The 23,210-nt window shown below is 52.1% G+C and overlaps 1 protein-coding gene across 1 annotated transcript; it reads left to right on the top strand.

Annotated features, from left to right (window-relative positions):
- The first annotated feature begins 15,589 nt into the window (after nt 1-15,589).
- On the top strand, nt 15,590-22,378 carry CEACAM16 (CEA cell adhesion molecule 16, tectorial membrane component). The gene is made up of 5 exons (XM_034945865.3): nt 15,590-15,626; nt 17,467-17,811; nt 18,133-18,411; nt 19,703-19,981; nt 21,960-22,378. The coding sequence occupies exons 1-5, from the start codon at nt 15,590-15,592 to the stop codon at nt 22,376-22,378; spliced, it is 1,359 nt and encodes a 452-aa protein (XP_034801756.3).
- The last annotated feature ends 832 nt before the right edge of the window (nt 22,379-23,210 follow it).

The following is a 23,210-nucleotide window of genomic DNA, read 5'->3' on the forward strand; positions in this document are numbered from 1 at the left end:
AAAAAAAAAAAAAAAAATCAGAATTGAGGAAAGGCAAGAAAATGGATTTTCTTCCTACAACCTCCAGAAAGCAACACAGTCCCGCTGAAACCTTGGCTTTAGTGCAGTGAGACCCATTTTGGATTCTTGACCTCCAGAACTATAAGATAACAAACTTGTGTTGTTTTAAGCCACTAAATTTGTGGCAATTTTTTACAGGAAACGGGAAACTAATCTAGAGGATGAGAAGAAATCACAGAAGGAGAAGTTGCATCTCATGCTGACTCAGTATGCAAATACTCTCTGGGAGACTTCTCCATCCTCAGACCGCTCCAGACACCGAATGCCTGGGCCTTGGACCGCCTTGCTAAGAGGGTCAACCAGGCCAGCCAGGTAGCCAGGGCTCAGGGCTAGGAGTGTGAGGGAATTCCATCTTTTCTCTCTCTTTTTTTTTTTTTTTCTTTTTTGAGACTTTTCTTTTTTGAGTCTTGCTCTGTCGCCGAGGCTGGAGTGCAGTGGCGCGATCTCAGCTCACTACAACCTACGCCTCCCAGGCTCAAGCAATTCTCCTGCCTCAGCCTACCAAGTAGCTGAACTACAGGTGCACACCACCTCACCCGGCTACTTTTTTTTTTTTTTTTTTGTATTTTCAGTAGAGACGAGTTTCACCATGCTGGCCAGGCTGGTCTCAAACTCCTGGCTCTGCAGACAGGAGGACTGAAATCCATGGTGGCAGACGCCTATAATCCCAGAACTTTGGGAGACCAAGGCAGACGGATTACTTGAGGTAGGAGTTCAAGGCCAGCCTGGCCAACATGCTGAAATACAGTCTCTACTAAAAATACAAAAATTAGCCGGGAGTGGTGGTAGGTTGAGACAGGAGAATCGCTTGAATCCGGGAGGCAGAGGTTGCATTCAGCCGAGGTCATGCCACTGCACTCCAGCCTAGGCAACAGAGCAACACTCTAGAACAAAGCATTGACAGAATTTGTTTCTGGTTTGGATACAGGGGATTGGAGAGAAGAGTGTGCCAATAATTGGTTTGTTCATCAATTCAATGAAGATTTATTGAGCATCTGTTGTGGACAGCCCTATTCTAGGTTCTGGGGAGACAGCCATGAATGAGACAGCGATGGCTGCTTTTGGAGAGCTGACCTTCTAGTGGGAGACAGGCCACAGAAAAACAAAGCACATGGAACATAATGTCAGGGATGACGATGCTGTGAAGGAATGGAGCAGGTGCTAAGAACCTACTGGAACGGGCATGCTTAAGAGGTGCTGGAGAGGGTCAACTCTTGGGTGACTGCTTCGAGCAATGGGAGGGTGGGGAGCAGGGGTGTTGTACACACTGCGACAGGGCCAGGTTTGCAAAAGAAATCAAGACATGGCCACACAAACACTTGTGTGTGACTGTTCACAGCAGCATTATTCACAATAGCCAAAAGGTAGAAATAACCCAAATGCCCATGAACAGACGAATGAGTTTTTTTGTTTATTTGTTTTGTTTTGTTTTTGTTTTTGAGACAGTCTTACTCTGCTGCCCAGAGTGGAGTGCAATGGCGCAATCTTGGCTCACTGCAACCTCCACCTCCTGGGTTCAAGCCATTCTCCTTCCTCAGCCTCCGGAGTAGCTGGGACTACAGGCGCCCACCACCACGCCTGGCTAATTTTTTGTATTTTTAGTAGAGATGGGGTTTCACTGTATTAGCCAGGATGGTCTCGATCGCCTGACCTCGTGATCCGCCCAACTCGGCCTCCCAAAGTGCTGGGATTACAAGCGTGAGCCACCGCGCCCGGCATGGTATTTTTACTGTATCTTTTCTATGTTTAGGTACACGAATATTTATCATTGTGCTACAATTGCCTACAGTTTTCAGTGCAGCCACAGGCTATGCAAGTTTGTCGCCTAGGAGCAATAGCCTGTACCTATACCCTAGATGTGTAGCGGGCTCTACCATCTAGGTTTGTGTAAACACATTCTGTGATGTTCACACAAAAGTGAAATCGCCTAAAGACTCATTTCTCAGAACATATCCTCATCATGAAGTGACGCATGGCTGTATTATCCAGTGGAACATTATTCAGCCATGAAATGAAGCCCTGACACATACTGCAGCAAGGATGACCCTGAAAACGCTGTGCTAAGTGAAAGAAGCCAGACGTAAAGGACTCCATATGGTAGGGTCCCATTGTTATGAAATGCCCAGGCAATTCATCAAGACAGAAAGTGGATGTAGTAGTTGTTGGGTTGGGAGGAAGGGCGGAATGGGGAAGTGACTGCTCATGGATACAAGCTTTCTCTTAGGGGTGATAGGATGTTCTCAATGTTTTGTTTGTTTGTTTTCTTTTGTTTTGTTTTGTTTTTTGAGATGGAGTCTTGCTCTTTCGCCCAGGCTGGCATGATCTCGGCTCACTGCAACCTCCGCCTCCCGGGTTCAAGCGATTCTCCTGTCTCAGCCTCCCGAGTAGCTGACATCACAGGTGTATGCCACCACACCTGGCTAATTTTTGTATTTTTAGTAGAGACAGGGTTTCACCATGTTGGCCAGGCTGGTCTCGAACTCCTGAGCTCAGGCAATCCGCCCACCTCAGCCACCCAAAATGCTGGGATTACAGTCATGAGCCACGGCATCCAGCCATGTTCTCAAATTGATTGTAACGATGGCTGCACAACTCTGTGAATATACTAAAAGCTATTGAATTGTACACTTTATTTTGGTTTTGTTTTCATTTTAAGAGACGGGGTCTTGCTCTCTCACCCAGGCTGGAGTGCAGTGGTTGCGATCTGGGCTCATTGCAGCCTCAACCTCCTGGGCTCAAGTGATCCTCCTTCCTCAGACTCCTGAGTAGCTAGGATTACAGGCGTGCACCACCACGCCCGGCTAATTTTTGTATTTGGTAGAGACGGGGTTTCACCGTATTGTCCAGGCTGGTCTCGAACTCCTGACCTCAAGTGATCTGCCTGCCTTGGCCTCCCAAAGTGCTGGGATTACAGGTATGAGCCATGGCACTCAGCCCGCATTGTATACTTTACATGGATGAATTGTGTGGTATGTGAATTACACCGCAAAACCGTTTAAAAAAGAAGAAAGGGTGGAGCCTTTCTGAACCTATTCTGGTTCAGGGGCTGCCAGATTCGCAAAATATTTTTTAAAAGAAAGAGAGAAATGGGGTGGGGGAGGGAGGAGGAGTGTGGGGGGGGGAAGAGGTGGAGAAAGAAAAGAAAGAGAAAAAAAAGAAAGAGAGAGAAAGAAAGCGGGGAGGAAAAGAGGGAGCGAGGGAGTGGGGAGAGAAAGCAGGCGGGTTTGAGAGGTCAGTACTGAGTCGGCAGGAGGGGATAGCTGGAGACCGGGGTCGGGGTGTGTGAGTGGGGACAGTGAACATAAGTGCATCTTGTAGCACCTGATTCATTGTCACTCCAGAAATGTCACCTTCTTTCACTGTTTGGGGTTTGTGCTTATTGGGTCGTCACTATTGCCAGACTTGCTGCAAGAGAGGGTCAGCCCTCAGCCAGCAGGGGGCAGCAGAGCACCACACAGATCATGCACAAGCGCTGCAGCTACCTTGAGCCCTCCATGCGCCCACCCCGTCTCTGCCCCTTTCTTTACCCCTCTGGGAACCCAGAGAGTCTATCCAGCTCCAACCCCAAACCTGGACACCTCCCTCCCCACTCTCACGGCAGGCACCAGGCCCTGCCCTCCAGGCCTCTTGAACTTGGCCTTCTCCAGTACCTGCAGCCCAGCCCTGGGCCAGGCAGCCTCTCTCCCCTCCCTGCCCCAGCCTCCCGCCTGGACTCCTCCCTACTCCCATTCTCCTACCACACAGCAGCCCAAGGGATCTTTCTAAAGCCCAAACTCAACCTAGCCCCTTCCTGCTCAAAACCATCCATGGCTCCCCAGTGCCTTAGAGTCCAAGCTCCTCACCACTGCCTCCAACGCCTGCAAAGTCCAGGGGACGCTCAGTCTCATCTCTCAGCACCCACCGCCCTCTCACCTTCACCCCTGGTCTACAGTCCACCAGATTTAACTTCTTTCTGTTTCCCCACACACTGTGTACCATCTCACTTCCAGGCCCTTGCACACCCCCAGGCACACAGCTCCACTCTTCCTGCCCACCCCATTCACCCTCCAAGTCTCAACTCATACACCTCCTCCTCCAGGAAGCCCTCCTTGACCTCCAAGCTGGGTCAGATCCCTCCTGTGAGCTCACCCACCCCAGCCCCGCCCAGTCTGGGCCATCACTGCCTGGGGATGGGTCTGTCCCGCTGAACTATGAGCCCCATAAGCACAATTGCTATCTCCATCACTGAGGGGCTCCCAGCACTGACCAGCACAAGGCAGAGGCCCAAGGAGTGTGGATGCTCATTATACACATCCTTCCCTTTCCCAACCTAGCAGTCCCCATTCATTCATTGACAAACGTTTATTGAGCAACTACTATCACCAAACTCTGTTACATGAACTTGACTGGCATGAGAGAGGTGAAGATAAACCAGCCCAGCTCCTACTCTCAGGGAGCTTGAGGTCTAGTAGGGGAGATGACCTGGAACTCAATGTAATAATAATAATTAATAATAAACATTACCGAGCACTTATTATACGCCATGCACTATGCTAAGGGCTTTACATTTATTCACTGATATCCTCACAACGGTTCTGTGAGTGAAGTTTTGCCATTGAAAGTAATGGCAAAGCCAGGCGCAGTGGCTCACTCCTGTAATCCCAGCACTTTGGGAGGCCAAGGCGGGCAGATCACCTGAGGTCAGGAGTTCGAGACCAGCCTGACCAAGATGGAGAAATCCTATCTCTACTAAAAATTAGCTGGGCATGGTGGTGCATGCCTGTAATCCCAGCTACTCGGGAGGCTGACGCAAGAAAATCACTTGAACCCAGGAGGCAGAGGTTGCGGTGAGCTAAGATCGCACCATTGCACTCCAGCCTGGGCAACAAGAGTGAAACTCTTGTCTCAAAAAAAAAAGTAATGGCAAATTGGCTGGGCGCAATGGCTCACTCCTGTAATCTCAGCACTTTGGGAGGCCGAGGCGGGCAAATCACAAGGTCAGGAGTTTGAGATCAGACTGGCCAACATGGTGAAACCCATCTCTACTAAAAATACAAAAAATTAGCTGGGTGTGGTGGCAGGCGCCTGTAATCCTAGCTACTCAGGAGCCTGAGGCAGAAGAATCACTTGAACCAGGGAGGCAGAGGTTGCAGTGAGCCGATATTGTGCCACTGCCCTCCAGCCTGTGGGACAGAGCAAGACTCCGTCTCAAAAAAAAAAAAAAAAAGTAATGGCAAAAGCCGCAATTACTTTTGCACCAACCTAGTACTGTGATTAGCCCCATTTTACAGATGAGGAAACTGAGGTTAAGTAAGTGAAGCTGACCAGGCAAAGCGGCTTATGCCTTTAATCCCAGGACTTTAGGAGGCAAAGGCAGAAGGACCGCTTGAGCTCAGAAGTCCAAGATGAGCCTGGGTAACATAGCGAGACCCAGTCTGCACACACAAAAATATTTATTTATTTACTTTCATTTATTTATTTATTTATTTTGAGATGGAGCCTCTCCCTGTCACCCAGGCTGGAGTGCGGTGGCACGATCTCAGCTCACTGCAACCTTTGCCTCCTGGGTTCAAGCGATTTCTGGCTTATTTTTGTATTTTTAGTAGAGACGGGGGTTTTACCATGTTGGCCACGCTGGTCTTGAACTCCTGACCTCAAGTGATCCACCCACCTCGGCCTCTCAAAGTGCTGGGATTACTGGCGTGAATTACCGCACTGGGCCAAAAATATTTAAAAATTAGCCAGGCGTGGTGGTGTGTGCCTGTGGTCCCAGCTACCTGGGAGACTGGGGTGGAAGGACTGCTTAACCCCAACAGGTCAAGGCTGCGGTGAGCTGTGATTGTGCCACCACACTCCAGCCTGGGCGACAGAGCGAGACTCTGTCTCAAAAAAAAAAAAAAAAGGTGAGGTCACACAGGGTATCAGTGGACAAGCTGAGAACACAACCAAAGTTTCTAACACTGAAAATTTGTCTTCTGCTCATCCCAGCCTGAAAGGAAGGTGAACCAAGATGCAACCCATGCCCATTCAAGTGGGGTCTGTGTGTCCAGGCAGAGGTGTCTGCCCTCTACAAAGGGCACAGGGGAGAGAGTGATGCTTAACCCAAAGGAGGTCTCGCTGATGGTGGAATTTCAGGCACCGTGTTTATGTTTGGCCTAATTAGCTTGAGACCAGTGTCCTTGACGGGAACTAAGACGCCCCCCACACCCATCCCCGGCTCCCAGGCTCTCTCCACCCAAGTTCTGCCCACCAGGGCACACTGCTTCCCTCTGCCACCTCCTCTTCCCACGAGCCCTGGTACACCCTAGATTCTCAGGGCTGTGGCTCCTTGCTTTACAAATGAGTAAGTTGGTGGCAGGGAAGGAAGTGGGCTGGGCCATGACCAAGAGTCACTATGATTCACGGGGAAAACCCTGCCCTCCCGATTCAACTCTGTGTGCAAAAAGGTTTTGTGCGGGTTCCTAGGGTCGCAGGGTCAATGGATGTAGATAGACCACTAGAGGTATACACAGCCCTCTCACCACTGTCCACCAACTCTCCCACCCCCCGGGTCTGCCTACAGCCCTGGATGGGGATCCTGTACCGGGCGGGGAGGGTTGGACAGGTGTGAGTTGAGGTGTTGTTTACATGTTGAACACACTGGGGTTCCAGGTAAGTTTCCGTCAGAAGAAAGCACTTCACTGCTGAGGCAGAAATTTCAAAATATTGAACCACTTTTCGATCCTGGCAGAAGGGAATTTTCCCAGGGTGATAAAAGTGTTCTAAAATTAGATTTGAGTGATGGCTGCCCAAAAGGAATTATGATATTATTCAAGAAATCATGGCTTTGCTGAATAACTGAAAACTCGAACACTGAGCATTTGAAGATATTAAGGAATTGTTGATTTTTATGTTCGCTGTTTAGGTGAAATGATAGCATTGTGAGTGTGTTATTTTTAAATGAGTCCTTATCTTTCAAAGATACAGGCAGAAATAGCTATAAAATGATCTGATGGCTGGGATTTGCTTTCAAATAATACAGGAGAGGGCCGTAGGTGAGGAGAGGGAACCAGATTGCCTATGAGCTGAGCGATGGGTATGTGGTTGCGAGGGCAGACACCATTCTTCTATATGCTTTCGATGGGTGTGTAGAATTTCCCATAATAAAAAGTGGTTTTTAAATTGTTTTGACCATTGGCCTCGCGCGGTGGCTCACGCCTATAATCCCAGCACTTTGGGAGGCAGAGGCAGGCAGATCACTTGAGGGCAGGAGTTCGAGACCAGCCTGGGCAACCTGGTGAAACCCCATCTCTATTGAAAACACATAAAAATTACCCAAGTATAGTGGCATGCGCCTGTAATCCCAGCCACTCGAGAAGCTGAGGCAGGAGAATCGCTTGAACCCGGGAGGCAGAGGTTGCAGTGAGCTGAGGTCGTGCCACTGCACTCCAGCCTGGGCAACAGAACGAGACTCCATCTCAAAAAAGAAAAAAAAAATTGTTTTAACCATTCTAAAGGAATGAGAAAAGAATTCTACAACTTTTGTTGTTGTTGTTGTTTTTTTTTTGAGACAGAGTCTCACTCTGTCCCCCAGGCTGGAGTGCAGTAGCGTGATCACAACTTACTGCAGCTTCCATCTCCTGGGCTCAAGTGATCCTCCTGCCTCAGCCTCCAGAGTAGCTGGAATTACAGGCATGTGCCACCATACCTGGCTAATTTTTTTTTTTTTTTTTGAGATGAAGTTTCACTCTTGTTGCCCAGGCTGGAGTGCAATGGCGGGATCTTGGCTCACTGCAACCTCTGCCTCCTGGGTTCAAGCGATTCTCCTGCCTCAGCCTCCCCAGTCGCTGGGATTACAGGCATGCGCCACCATGCCCAGCTAATTTTGTATTTTTAGTAGAGACGGGGTTTCTCCATGTTGGTCAGGCTGGTCTCGAACTCCCGACCTCAGATGATCTGCCTGCCTCGGCCTCCCAAAGTGCTGGGATTATAGGTGTGAGCCACTGTGCCCAGCCTTTCTTTTTATTTTATTTTTAGTAGAGATGGGACTCACTATGTTGCCCCGGCTGGTCTGAAACTCCTGGGCTCAAGCAATCCTCACACCTCAGCCTCCCCAAATGCTGGGGTTACAGGAGTGAGGCACCATGCCCAACTCAGGCCTAACCATAATTCTAAATCCAAGTCCAACCCCTTCCCACTTTCCTGAAGGGAAAAATGAGGTGCAGAGAGAGGAAAGAACCCCTAACCAGGTCCCTTTAGGGTCCCAAGAGAACCCTGGCACTCTCTGCTGGCCTCCATCCCCCTAACTCTGCCCTTCACTTCCTCCCCTCCAGCACCTTCCAGAAAAGCTCTAGGTGGCTAGTCCCCCTCTGACCACCTTCTCCCACTTTCCCCTGCCCCTCACTCAGCTCCAATCACACCAGGCTCCCTGCTGTCCTTATGCTCATCAAAGCCCCTCCTGCCCCAGGGCCTTGAATTCACTTGTACCTTCTACCAAAAACACTCTCCTCCCACACACCCACAGGCTCCCTCCTCTGTCGCCTCCTTCAGGCCAGAAAAAGCGCCACCACCACCACCTCCCAAACTAAAACAGCAACCCCTGCTCCTCTCTATCCACTTGCCCTATTTTATTTAATTTTATTAATTTTGAGACACAATCTCACACTGTTGCCCAGGCTGGAGTGCAGTGGTGCAATCTCAGTTCACTGCAATCTCCACCTCTTAGGCTCAAGCAATTCTCCCACCTTAGCCTCCCAAGTAGCTGGAATTACTGGTGCACACCACCACCACGCCTGGCTAATTATTGTATTTTTTTGTAGAGATAGGATCTCACTGTGGTGCCCAGGCTGGTCTCAAACTCCTGGCCTAAGCGATCCGCCCACCTTGGCCTCCCAAAGTGCTGGGATTACAGGCGTGAGCCCCTGCACCTGACCTATTTTACTTTTTATAGCTTTTATCTCTGCCTGACATTAAATGCCATATCAGGTTTTTTTTTATTATTATTATTGCCCATCTCCCTCCAATAGGATTTAGCCCAACAAAGGAAAGGATGTCTCTGTGCAAACAGCCTGGTACATAGTCCATGCTTGACAAATATTTGTTAAATGATTGAATGGCTTGGAAAAACCCAGATGAATGAGGTAAGGAGGTTGGGGACGGGTATCCAAGCACAGGGAACAGCCTATGGAAAGGTCTGGAGCTTCTCCGATCCACCTGCCTCCTCTCCTGCATGGAAGCCTAGGTGCTTTTTTTTTCTGAGACAGAGTCTCACTCTGTCACCCAGGCTGGAGTGCAGTGGTGTGATCTCGGCTCACAGCAACCTCTGACTCCCGGGCTTAAGTGATTCTCCTGCCTCAGCCTCCTAAGTGTCTGGGATTACAGGTGCCCACCACCACACCGGGCTAATTTTGTATTTTTTTTAGTAGAGGCAGGGTTTCTCCATGTCGGTCAGGCTGGTCTCGAACTCCCGACCTCAGGTGATCCACCCGCCTCGGCCTCCCAAAGTGCTGGGATTATAGGCGTGAGCCACCGCGCCTGGCCACCTGGGTGTTCTTTCTAGGGTCAGGAATTAAGGGGACATTTGGTCCTTTCTCCCCAAGAACAACCTCTCCAGGCCCAGCCAGAGCCAACTCCAGGCCTTGACAGGCCGGCACAGGAAGCCACACCCTGAGCAAATATGACGGCCCCCTCTGCCTCGCCCAAGATAAGGGGAGGTTGAAAGGGGTTTGGAAACCTGCTTCAGCCTAAGACATTAGCTCCAGCCAAACCCTCAGTCTCAAGGCCTCCCCATCCCTGCCCAGAGAGGACAGGACAAGGATTCTGCCACGGAGGCCCAAGTCTGACGTTTTCATCTAATACATATTGATGATGTCAGTGGTGGGCAGGGTCTTGAAGAGCAGATAAAGGAGTTCCCAGCCTCCCTCCCGCTCCCAAGGGAACTAAGTGACTGGTGAGACAAGAGGGCTGGGCGGGCAAGGGGTGACCCTGACCAAACAAGGTCATAGACCCGTGTCCCCAGATGGCTGTGCAGAGAAGATAAGACTCATCTGCTCCAATCTTATGAGGCAATGGCCCGGGGCCTCAGTTTACTTGTCTGCAAAATGGGTTTTCTTGGGGGTGGGCAGCGGGGAGATGGATAACAGGAAAAGCTGAAGCTGTCAAAAAGAATAATGGGCCAGGCACGGTGGCTCACACCTGTAATCCCAGCACTTTGAGAGGCCAAGGCAGGTGGATCACTTGAGGTTAGGAGTTTGAGACCAGCCTGGCCAACATGTCAAAACCCTGTCTGTACTAAAAATATTAAAATTAGCCAGGCATGGTGGCGCATGCTTGTAATCCCAGCTACTCGGGAGGCTGAGGTGAGAGAATCGCTTGAACCTGGGAGGTGGAGGTTGCAGTGAGCCAAGATCGCACCACTGCACTCCAGCCTGGATGACAGATCAAGACTCCATTTAAAAAAGAAGAAGAAGAAGAAGAAGAAGAATGATATCAGCAGAATACATCTACAAGCTGACCACTTCTCCCATCCCTGGTTCAGCCGCCACTACCTCCTGCCTGGTCCAGCACTACCCAACAGGAGCAAGAGTGGAGCCACAAACACAATTCAACCTTTTCCAGCCTCATCTCATGAAGAAAGGTGAAACGAATGTATTTAACACAACATATGCAAAATGTCATTTCAGCACAGAATCAATATAAAAAACTGATTATCTGTTTTACATGATTGTGTATGCGTGCGCTTTTTTTTTTTTTTTTTTTTCTTAATGAGACAACAAGGTCTTGCTCTGTCGCCCAGGCTGGAGTGCAGTGGTGAGATCACAGCTCACTGCAGACTCAACCTCCTGGGCTCAGGCGATCCTCCTACCTCAGCCTGCCAAATAGCTGGGACTACAGGCGTGCAACACCACTCCTGGCTCATTTTTAAATTTTTTTGTAGAGACGTGCTCTACGCTGCCCAGGCTGGTCTCGAACTCCTGGGCTCAAGCCATCCTCCCGCCTCAGCCTCCCAAAATGCTGGGATTACAGGTGTGAGCCACCGCGCCCAGCCCCCCTTATTGAACCTCTACTCCAATGTCGCTCTGACAATGTCGCCTCGCTGCCCTGCATAAGCCAGTGCCCCGACCACCTCCATCCCTTCCCCTGCTTTATTTTTCTCCACAGCATTGTCCCCACCTGTTCTAACACTGCTCATGTTTGTATTCGTCTATTAACTGTCTCCCCAATCAATAGGTCAGCTCTATGTCTACCGTATTCACGGCTGTAACCCCACAGCGCCTAGCGCAGTGCCCGGCACATAGTAGGTGCCCCATAAACATTTGTCAAATGGTGGAGGAACAACGACCACTGTGCCCCCAGTACGTGCTCTGAGGCAGGCCCAGCACGGAACGCTCCATGTGCCTATTTTGATCCTCAGAAGAGTCCCAGGGAAGTCAATGTCATGACCACCCTCCACCCACTGCACAAACAGGAAAAGCCCCTGCCCACAAGAACCCCGTCTGCTTTCTGCGCAGCCCGGCGGCACACAGCAGGTGCTAAAGAGCCTGCAGCTCTTGATTGAACCAAGGATCTGGGCTCACAGCCGGGAGCACCAGAGGAGGGGCCAGGGAGGTGGAGGATGGGGGCAGACTGGGAAGGGTGGGTGTGACGCTGCAGGGCCTCTAGAGCCCGGCCTGGTCACACTCCGCAGGCAGACAGCAGATCACCAGGAACCTGAGCCTCTCTGAAGACTCCTCTCTCTGTGTCATCCACACCTGGTGTCCAGTTCCACAAACATGCTGTGAGCCTCTGCTCTGTGCCAGGTGATTTGCTGGGCAGTGCTGGGGACACAGTGGTGACAGCCCAGCCGTGCCCAGCCGAGGCTCCCAGGCCAGTGGGGGAAAAAGACCCAGCCCCAGACAGCGAGAACCCAAGGCAGTCAGGGCTGAGACAGAGAATTCCAGGCCCTGAAGTCCAGGAGGGCTTCCTGGAGGAGAGGGTTTGGGGAAGGCAGTGGAATAGAGCAGAGGGAAGCAGGGATATTCTGGGTAGAGTGCAAGTGAAACAGAAGAACTGAAGCAGAGGGTTCCCGGAAGCAAGTGGTATTCTATGTAATGGTCAGGTGGGCAGGAGTCAGGCCGGGCAGGGCCTCCTGGGCTACAGTGAGGAACCTGGGCTTCCTCCCAAGGGCACTGGGGAGCCACAGCAGGTTCTGAGCACGGAGGGGCAGAGGCAGGTTTTTGTTTTAGAAAGAGCCTCTGTCTGCCATGTGGAGGGGCAATGGGAGTCGGGGAGACCAGGGCTAGAGACTAGGGAGGAGGCTGGTGGGGAGACAGGAGGACCCAGGCAAGGTGGGGTGGTGGGGTGGTCACCTAGACCAGGGCAGGGGCTTCAGGGAGGGAGAGAAGATATACGTAGAGTCAGTTGCCAGAAGGGGTGGCGTGTTCAGGGAGTAGGGGGAGGCATCAGGGATGAGGCCCCAGGTCTCTTTTCCCAGTGATGAGGTAGTGGCGCCTTCCCTGATAAGGGCACCAGGGGAAGAAACACTTCTGGGGGAAGATGCCAAGGTCAGTTTGGGACAAGGTGAGTGAGAGGTGCCCAGGGACATCAGGGAGGCATCCTGACTGATACCGGGATGAGGTCCCAGTGCTCTGGGCCAGGACGGAGAAGAGTGAGGTGAGGTCACAGGTGGGGAGAGGGGAGCAGGAGGCGCCAGGACATCCTCTGTGCCTCTCACCTGGCCTCACCCGCACCTCCTCAGGGCCTCCTCCCCCATGTTAGAGCCCTGCCCCACGAGGGCAGCCCAGGACACAGTGCTGGAGGCAAACCAGGACAGGTGAGCACAGGTGTGGCCCCCTGCCCAGAAGCAGGCTGCAGAGGCCTCAGAGGAACCAGGACTCAGAAGCCATCAGGATGCAGGTGATAAGAACACAGCTATCAGCAGCTCTGGCACCACAACCCCCTCGGCTCCTGCCCAGCATCATCTCAGAGACACCTTCCCTGTTACCCTCCCTCCACCCCAATTTAAAGTAGCAAACCAGGCCAGGGGCAGTGGCTCATGGCTGTAATCCCAGCACTTTGGGAGGCGAAGGTGGGAAGATCACTTGAGGCCAAGAGTTTGAGACCAGGCAGAGCAACATAGCGAGATCCCATCTCTACAAAAAATAAAATGGCAAATCCCCTTTCTGACTTTATTTTTCAATCTGACGTGGAAGATATTTACCTTTCCTTTATTTACTCCGCAAATGTCGGCCCCTGAGGGCAGGGATTTCATCCGTCTTGTGCACGGCTGCATCCTCAGCGCCTAGAACAGCACCTGGCAAACAATAGGTGCTCATTCAGTATTTGTCCAATAAGTGAATGAGTGATTTACTGAGCATCTACTCTGTGCCAGTCGTGATAAGTACTGTACTTCACGTGTGTATCTACTTAATCCTTTCAACAGCCCTGTGATGTGAGTACTATTGTTTTCCCTGTTTTACAAATAAGGAAACTGAGGCTTGGCAGAGTCCATAAATTGCCCAAGGTCCTGGAGGTAGGAAACAGTGGAACTATGTCCAGAGCCTATACTTTTTTTTTTTGAGATGGAGTTTCACTCTTTTGCCCAGAGTTCAAGCAATTCTCCTGCTTCAGCCTCCCAAGTAGCTGGGATTACAGGTGCCCGCGACCACATCCAGCTAATTTTTGTACTTTTAGTAGAGACAGGGTTTCACCATGTTGGCCAGGCTGGTCTTGAACTCCTGACCTCAGTTGATCCACCCACCTCGGCCTCCCAAAGTGCTAGGACTACAGGCATGAGCCACTATGTCCGGCCATGAGCCACCACGCCCGGCCAGAGCCTATACTTTTAATAACAGGCATACCAATCACACCCACGTCCACCAGGCCCTGGCTTAAATCCCTGACTTGTAGCCTCTCACTAACTGCTGTCAACAACCCTGAAGTAGGGTCCATATCATCTGTATTTTTTTGTTTGTTTTTGAAATGGAGTCTTGCTCTGTCACCCAGGCTGGAGTGCAGTGGCAGGATCTCGGCTCACTGCAACCTCCACCTCCTGGATTCAAGCGATTCTCCTACCTCAGCCTCCCTAGTAGCTGGGATTACAGGCATGTGCCACCATGACCGGCTAACTTTTATTTTTTGTTTTTGCTTTTGTTTTTTGAGATAGAGTCTCACTCTGTCACCCAGGCTGGAGTGCAGTGGTGTGATCTCAGCTCGCTGCAACCTCCACCTCCTGGATTCAAGAGATTCTCCTGCCTCAGCCTCTCGAGTAGCTGGGACTACAGGTGCACACCACCACACCCAGCTAATTTTTTATATTTTTAGTACATACGGGGTTTCACCATATTGGCCAAGCTGGTCTCGAACTCCTGACCTCGTGAGCCACCTGCCTTGGCCTCCCAAAGTGCTGGGATTACAGGCATTAGCCACCACACCCAGCTAACTTTTATATTTTTAATAGAGACGGGGTTTCGCCATGTTGGTCAGGCTGGTTGCAAACTCCTCACCCCAGGTGATCTGCCCATCTCAGCCTCCCAAAGTGCTGGGACTACAGGCACCAGCCACCACGCCTGGCTATTTTTATTATTATTATTTTTAGTAGAGATGGGGTTTCGCCATGTTGGCCAGGCTCATCTCGAACTCCTGACCTCAAATGATCCGCCTGCCTTGGCCTCCCGAAGTGCTGGGATGACAGGCGCGAGCTACTGCACCCGGCCATCATCTCTATTTATCAGAATAATAAATGGAGACTCAACAAGGGACTGTCCCCAGCCCCACTTTGGGTAAGTGCAGAGCTGATGTCAAAACTCAGCTCTCCTTGGCCCCAAAGCCTCCGAATACGCCCATTTGACAGAGAGGGGAAAACAAGGCCTCCGAAGTGGGAGAAAGAGAATGTGAACTTCTGAGCACTTTGCAGGAAGCCAACAAGAAGGAGAGCCCCAAAGAAAGCATGTGGCCATACAGCTTCCTGCCCTTCTGTCTGGGTTTGCACACAGAGCAGGGCTCAAATCCCCTCTCCCTGCAGGAACCCGGACAAGTGGGAGTCCCCACCTAGCTCATCTCCATCTGCAAAGGGGGGTCCTAAAGGTGCCCACTTTACAGGGTTGTTTTGCCATCCACTGAGACAACACCTGTAGGTCCCCTGCACTGGCTGGGGCTGGGAAAGGTGCAGTCACCTTTTACTGATTTTATTCCTTGGTGACTCCCAAGCTCTCTGAGGAGGCCACGGGCCTGAGTGGTTGGTAAGAACTACCCGAAAACCTTCCCCTACTTTTCCTCTATTCTCCTCGGTGACCTGGTTCCTCTCCCAGTACCAAATCCAGGCCCTCGGCACAAAGAGGGTTAGGCTGCTGCCCCAGGAGGCCTGCCCAGGTCACGGCCTCTGGCCGGTGCCCGCCACACCCACCCTGGTACCCAAACCGGGCCCCAGATCCTTGGTGACTCGATCCCTCCAAATTCAGGTGATCTCCCCTGGCTCCAAATCACCAAACCCTCCCAGGTCCTGCGGCAGACGGAGCCGAGCCCCAACCAGGAAGGGAGTCCGAGCACTGGGACTTCAACGCCACCATCTCCAAGACTCAGTTTGGGGTGAAAGATGGCGCTGACTGGGTACAGCTGGCTGCTCCTCAGTGGTGAGCGAGAATGGCACCCCCCAGCACCTCAGCCCCCCGAGGACCCCAGGGAGGGGAGGGGACCCCCAGTCTGAGAGAGGGAAGGTGTGAGCAGAAGTCCAGCGTGCTAGGGAGGGAGGGCAGCCCTGCTTCACACCGGCACAGTTTACCCCTCCAAGAGGCATCTGCATTGGGCAGGCTGGGGACAGCCACCCAGAGAGGTTTTCAGGGTGGGCTTTGGAGATTTCTAAGCCCAGGGCACAAGCCAGGACAAGGGAGCCGCTGTTGCTCCTTCATTCCTGCAGGTTTCTGTTTTATCAGCTATGGAAGCCTTGACGAGGCTAAACTCTTCCCAGCAGCTGTTTCTCCCGGAAGATGTAGCTTGGGGCAGTTGCCTTTCCCTTCTCAGCCTCTGTGTACCTGCCTGTGAATGGGGCCTCACTGACAGGGTCATGTAAAGGTCATTATAAGCAGCACCATATATGCCGTGTGCCCGGAGCTGTTCTGAGAGCTTCTCATGTGTTTAAAACCACCTATGAGGGGCCGGGCACGGTGGCTCACACCACTAATCCCAGCACTTTGGGAGGCCGAGGCGGGCGGATCACCTGAGGTCGGGAGTTCAAGACCAGCCTGGTTAACATAGTAAAACCCCATCTCTACTAAAATACAAAAAATTAGCTAGGTGTGGTGGCACATGCCTGTAGTCCCAGCTGCTCGGGAGGCTGAGGCAGGAGAATCACTTGAACCCAGGAGGTGGAGGTCATAGTGTGCCGAGACTGCACCACTGCACTCCAGCCTGGGCAACAAAGCAAGACTCCATCTCAAAAAAAAAACAAACCCCAAACCACCTATGAGGGAGGCCCACACGTGAACCGCACTTCATAGGGAGAAAACGAGGCTCAGAAAGGTGAAACCATTGGCCGCTGTCACACAGCCAGAGAGTGGCAGGACTGAGGGCTAGACCCAGAGCCCCTCACTCCTAGCCACACTCTAACAGCCTGGAAAGTACCAGAAAGCTGGCCAGCCATGTCAGTCCTTTTTACGTGAGCACTGTCACAGCCGCCCGTTCCAGGCATTCAAACCCAAGCAGCCCCGACCAGCTCATCGGGCTTGGGGCTGATCTGCTTGGTTGAGAAGGAAAGGGGTGGAGTGTGTTCATCTTACCCCTGCTTTCCGCTGTAGGCGAGCTTGGAGAGGCAGAGGTAGCGCCCCAGACCGGGAGTCAGGACCCAGGGGGCAGGCCCTGACGTCCTACGTGGGGCCATACAATTAGCCGGGCTGGATACGCAGCCGGATCTCGCGAGACTTAGTTTGTAACTGTCATGATGGGAAAACCCTTTGGGTCCGGCTTAAAGCCGCAGGTCCTGTGGGCCGAGCACTTGCTTTGCACTTGCTGTATGCAAGATGTGATGCTAGATCCTTGGCACAGTCCCTCAGACCCAATCCTCACAATACACGCCTCCCTCCCTCGGACTGATTCCCTCCCTGGGACTGAGCTCCTGCATCTGACTAACATGTATTGGGCACTTACTGTATACCAGGCATTGTAAGCATGGTATGTATACAGAATCCTTACAACCTTACCAGGCAGGTAGACCTGTCATCCCCATGTGAGAGTTGGAAGAACAGAAACACAGAGAAAGACAGTGTACTCGAAGCCATGCAGATAAACTCCCAGAAAGATTAGGTGGCTGAGATGTTGAGAGTCAGAGTTGCAGGTTCGAATCCTGGTTTTGCCTGTCCTCATTTACACAGAGGACATTGGGCTGAGGACGTGCCCCGAGCCTGAGTCTCTTCTTCTGTCAAATGGGGCGATTGATCAAACCTGCCTCATCCAACCCCTCTGACTCCTCTTCCTCAGCCACATTCCTGAATGTGGGGGCCGAGATCTCTATCACCCTGGAGCCTGCCCAGCCGAGCGAAGGGGACAACGTCACGCTGGTCGTCCATGGGCTTTCGGGGGAACTGCTCGCCTACAGCTGGTATGCGGGGCCCACACTCAGCGTGTCATACCTGGTGGCCAGCTACATCGTGAGCACAGGCGATGAGACTCCTGGCCCGGCCCACACGGGGCGGGAGGCTGTGCGCCCCGATGGCAGCCTGGACATCCAGGGCATCCTGCCCCGGCACTCAGGCACCTACATCCTGCAGACCTTCAACAGGCAGTTGCAGACCGAGGTGGGCTACGGACACGTGCAGGTCCATGGTGAGACACCCCCCAACACCCGCCTCTGCCCCAGCTGGGCCTTCCCATCTCCTTCTCAATCCTTCTTTTAAAAAAAAAAAAAAATCCAACAAATCATCAGGGAAACCATCAGGGAATAAGTTTCTAAAATAACCTCAAAATGCTCACCTCCTTCAAGATGGCCTCCAGCATTAGACCTGCCTCCTAAAACCATTCTTTGTCCCTCCGGCTGAGGGTGTAGGGGCCCAGCCACAATCCGGCCATGCCCCTTGTTGGGGGAAGGGAAGGCCCTCAGAGCAGGTGGTGTCCGGCCCCCTCCCCCTCTGTCTGTTGCCCCCACAGAGATCCTGGCCCAGCCCACAGTCTTGGCCAACAGCACAGCGCTGGTGGAACGTCGAGACACCCTGCGCCTCATGTGCAGCAGCCCCAGCCCCACCGCCGAGGTCCGCTGGTTCTTCAACGGTGGGGCCCTGCCCGTCGCTCTCCGCCTGGGCCTGTCCCCTGACAGCCGGGTGCTGGCCAGGCACGGCATCCGCCGGGAGGAGGCCGGCGCCTATCAGTGTGAGGTGTGGAACCCGGTCAGTGTCAGCCGCAGCGAGCCCATCAACCTGACCGTGTACTGTGAGTCCTCCTGGCCCCACCGGAGATACCCAGTGTCCAAACCTCATGGATGGGGAAACTGAGGCCAGGAGAGGGGGCCTAAGGGCACACAGCGAGTCAGCAGGCAAGCTGGGGTTGGGGACCAGGGACCCCTCTTAAAGTGCACTTGCCCTCGCCAGGTGCAGTGGCTCACGCCTGTAATCCCAGCACTCTGGGAGGCCTAGGCGGGAGGATCACCTGAACCCAGAAGTTTGAGACCAGCCTGGGCAACATAGCAAGACCCCATCTCTACCAAAAAACATAAAAATTAGCCAGGCATGGTGGCACATGCCTGTAGTCCCAGCCACTCAGGAGGCTGAGATGGGAGGATTCCTTGAGCCCCGGAGGCCGAGGTTGCAGATGCAGTAAGCTATGATTGCACCACTGCACTCCAGCCTGGGCGACAGAGCAAGATGCTGTCTCAAAAAACAAACAAACAAACAAACAAAAAAAAACAACAACAAACAAAAAAATACACTTGCCCCATATCCTAAAGGACTTCTACAGACCACCTTTACTATTGAATAATCCTTCAGTTAGGAGCAATATCTACAGAGAAAACAGGGCCAATTGGTTTGAAAAGGGAGCAGGGGAGGGAATAGTGTAATGGGAGGGGACACAAAATTTAACAACATAACCAAAGCATGCAGTCGTTCCCAGGAGCAGCGATGTGCAGTGTGGAATCCTGGGAAAATAAATCACCAAGGTACATGAGGACCCATGATGTAGAAAAACTTAGTGCCTACAATCCTAGAATCTTACAACCAGAGAATTCCAGACTTCAGAAGCACTGAATTCCAGACTCTGAGAATCTTAGAACCTCTAGATGCAGAGATTCTTAGAATCTTAGAATCTAACCCTGAAATCTTAGTCTAGAATCTTAGAAACATAGATTTCTAGAAGCTTAGAACCTTAGAACCTAGAAGCACCAATTCTTGAAGCCCTAGAATTCTACACTCTTAGAATGGCTTTGTCAGAAAAAAAAATCATTTAGGCTTTTTTTATTTGTCAATGGAGCCATAGATTTCAAAAATACCTTGAAATATTATCTGGCCCAACACATTCTTTTTACAGGAGAGAAAGGTGAGATCCTCTGAGAGGGAGTGATTCTCAAGATCCTAGAACAAGTTAGAGTTAAGGCCAGAGCTTTTTTTCCCCTCCACTAGGCCAAGATATTCCCAGGGACCTAGCTTGGTGGAGAGAAAACCAGGGGTACCAACCTCCACTCCTCCTTCCCTCTACTGCCCCATCTATCTCCCTCCTGCCCTCACAGTTGGCCCAGAGCGTGTGGCCATCCTCCAGGATTCCACCACCCGCACAGGCTGCACCATCAAAGTTGACTTCAACACGTCCCTCACCCTGTGGTGCGTGTCCAGGTCCTGCCCAGAGCCCGAGTATGTGTGGACCTTCAACGGGCAGGCCCTAAAGAATGGCCAAGACCACCTCAACATCAGCAGCATGACAGCTGCCCAGGAGGGGACGTACACATGTATTGCGAAGAACACCAAGACCCTGCTATCTGGATCTGCCTCAGTCGTGGTCAAGCTCTCTGGTGAGTCACCCCCAGCCTGACCACCCCCCAGTCCCCATGGAGGCCTCATCAGGCTGTGAAGGTTAAGCCACCATTTGCCCAACAGAGAATTGGAACATGGTAGATTCACAGTTCATTCATGAGCTGTGACAAAGTGGCATATCAAGCAGATCTGTTTGCATCTGGGTCTAAAGAGAGACAGCCCGTGTCCTGTTCACCTAGAGAACAAATGGCAAACCATTGTGGGTTGACAGAGTGGAAAATCACTCAGATATCACTTCAGGTGGGTGCCACTGCTCTAAATTCAGTCACCAGCTGTTTAGGGGCTTGACCCACTACCCGCCCCCACCCCACCACACAGACAGCTGAAATTCTGTGCAGCCAACTAGACTACCCAGTTATCTGACCCAGATGATGGGTATACACACACACACACACACACACACACACAACTGAAGAATCACAGCCAATTGCTGGCAAACGGAGAAACAGCTGGGGAGGCATTGTCATCTTGCTTCTGTCCTAAAATGACCTGAGGGCTGGGGCAGTGCAGGCAGCTGGCATTTCAGAGCCATTGGGATCCTCAGGAGACATTTTCTCATCTTCCGGGGATGGTGGCTTTGAACATTAAGGCCTCATTAATTCCACCTCGGTTCCTTCCCAAGTGGCCATCATCCCCCGGGGGACAGTGGGGAATGGTCGTTCCCTCCCTCCCACTAACAGGCTGGGTCTCATCCAAGGGGTGGATTTTCACCCAAAGCAGAAATGGCATCCCCAGAGGTAAGTGTGACTCCCGCTCCACTCATCTGGGGCTTTGGCAGCTGGTCTTGACAGGAGACAGGGGGATGGACCAGATGACCTCAGGCGCCACCCCAAGCCCTGTCTGTGCAGTCCAAGAAGGGGGGTGTCCAAGGTATGCAGGTATGTGCAGGGAGTGGATACAGTGCCCCCAAGGGCTTCTAGCACTGTCAGCAACTCTGTGGCAGGTGCTGGGAAAGACACAGAAGAAAAGGAGACGCCACCCTCCCTCCACCTTGGGAGACTAATCTGATGGAGGAGACAAGGCCTCTGTCCTTGGAGAGATGATCCTGGGGCAGGGAAACATGGCTCCCTTATTCAAGGAATTGCTGCTCAAAGAGAAGAGGCAATGCCTCATCCTTCATGTCAGTAATGAGGGAGATATGACAACCCACCCTCAGTGAGCTCCTAGTCAGATGGAGGAGACACAGTCTGCACTTGGGGAGAAATTTCCCTCTGATGGGGAGACTTGGTCTCTAGGAGACATGGCCCTGTTTTTTGAGCATTCCTAGCCTGATGGGGTATCCACCTTTGGGGTACTCCTAATCTGATGGAGGAGTACAGGACCCCACTTTCTAGGAATTTCCAGTCTGATGGAATAGACATTTCCCTCTAACTTCCAGGGTCCCCAACTTGATTGGAAAAACTCAGCAACAATTTAGAATTTCTCAATCTGATGGAGGAAACAGGGCTGCCGCCTTGTAGGAATTTTCAATCTGATGGAGGAGACATGCTGTCACCCTCAAGAATCTTTCAATCTGATGGAGGAGCTATGGCTTACACATTCTGGGGTCTCTCGGTCTGACAGACACAAGTCCCAACCATCTCATGGGGAAGACATGGTCCCCATGTTCTGGGATTTCCACTCTGATAGGGGAGACATGGCCCCTATATTTTGGGAATTTCCAATCTGATGGAGGAGACATGACCCAACCCTCTAGGGTCTTCCAGTTTGATGGGAGAGACACCTCTCAAAGGCTGGGAATTTGTAGTCTGATAGGGGAAACACAGACCCCAGCAGACACTATTGGGACCCAGAATCCACCTCCACCACCGCACAAGTCACCTCCTTCCTCAGTCTCCTTCCCAGCACCCTACATGGGGAGTGCCAGCCAGCTGCGGGGAGGCCAGCAAGGGTTGGGAAGGGGACACCATGCCAGATGCAGACCAAACTGACCCAGCCCGCTCGCTCTCTCCCCAGCTGCAGCAGTTGCCACGATGATCGTGCCCGTGCCCACCAAGCCAACGGAGGGCCAGGACGTAACACTGACTGTGCAGGGCTACCCCAGGGACCTGCTGGTCTACGCCTGGTACCGCGGGCCTGCCTCCGAGCCCAACCGGCTGCTCAGCCAGCTGCCGTCAGGAACCTGGATTGCAGGCCCCGCGCACACAGGCCGGGAGGTGGGCTTCCCCAACTGCTCGCTGTTGGTGCAGAAGCTGAACCTCACAGACACTGGCCGCTACACACTCAAGACCGTCACAGTGCAGGGCAAGACTGAGACACTGGAAGTGGAGCTGCAGGTGGCCCGTGAGTGTGTGGGAAGGGGCAAGGCGTGCCCCTTTTTAGACAAGGGCTCCCAAAAGGAGCCTTGGCTTCCTCCATCAGGCTGGGGGACATAGACCAAAGATGGATACCCATCCCCCATCAGGCTGAAGGAAGCAGCCTTGTCTCCTCCGTCTAACTTGGGGGTCCCCAAATAGGGTTCTGCCTCTTCTATCAAACTAATGACCTACACTGTGGGTAGACAGGCCTCCTCCATCAGACTGAGGGTTGCTAAAGGGGACCCCCATGCCTTCTCTCTCAAATAAGAGGTGCAGCAGACTGAAGGTTTTAAAAGAGAAGGCATAGTCTGATGGTGGAGCATCCTTTTTCCTGCAGACAGGTGGACCCTAAAACATAGGGTCCATATTGGGGTAATGGGTTAATTATAGGAGTTTACCTCTCCTATCAGACTGCAGGCAGAGAATAAGGATGAATCAGGCCTCCTTATTCAGACTGGGAGATCCTCTGCAGTGGGGATCATGTCTCCTCCTTTCTATTATTGTGAGGGCAAAGTTTCTATCATCAGATGGTGGAGTTTCTCTTTCAAACTGAAATAAGGATGATTGCTCCATTAGGATGGAGGCCTGTAGGTGTGGAAGTTGTGTCTCCTCACAGAATGGAAGTTCCCAGATGTTGGGGACCATGTCTCCCCATCAGACTGGGAGCTCTTAGAAGTCAGGAACAATGTCTCCCCCATTGGATTGGGAATTCCCAAGTGTTGGAGACCATGTCACCTCCCTCAGACTGGGAGCTCTCAGATGTTGGGAACCGTGTCTCCCCATCAACTGGGAGCTTCTAGGGTCAGAAACTATGCCTCCTCCATCAGACTAGGAGCTCCCAGAGTCAAGATCCATGTCTCCTCCATCAGATTGAGAGCTCCCAGAGTTATAGACCATGTTTCCTCCATCA

This window comes from Pan paniscus, chromosome 20 (genome assembly GCF_029289425.2).
Source record: "Pan paniscus chromosome 20, NHGRI_mPanPan1-v2.0_pri, whole genome shotgun sequence".
NCBI classification, from domain to species: domain Eukaryota; kingdom Metazoa; phylum Chordata; class Mammalia; order Primates; family Hominidae; genus Pan; species Pan paniscus.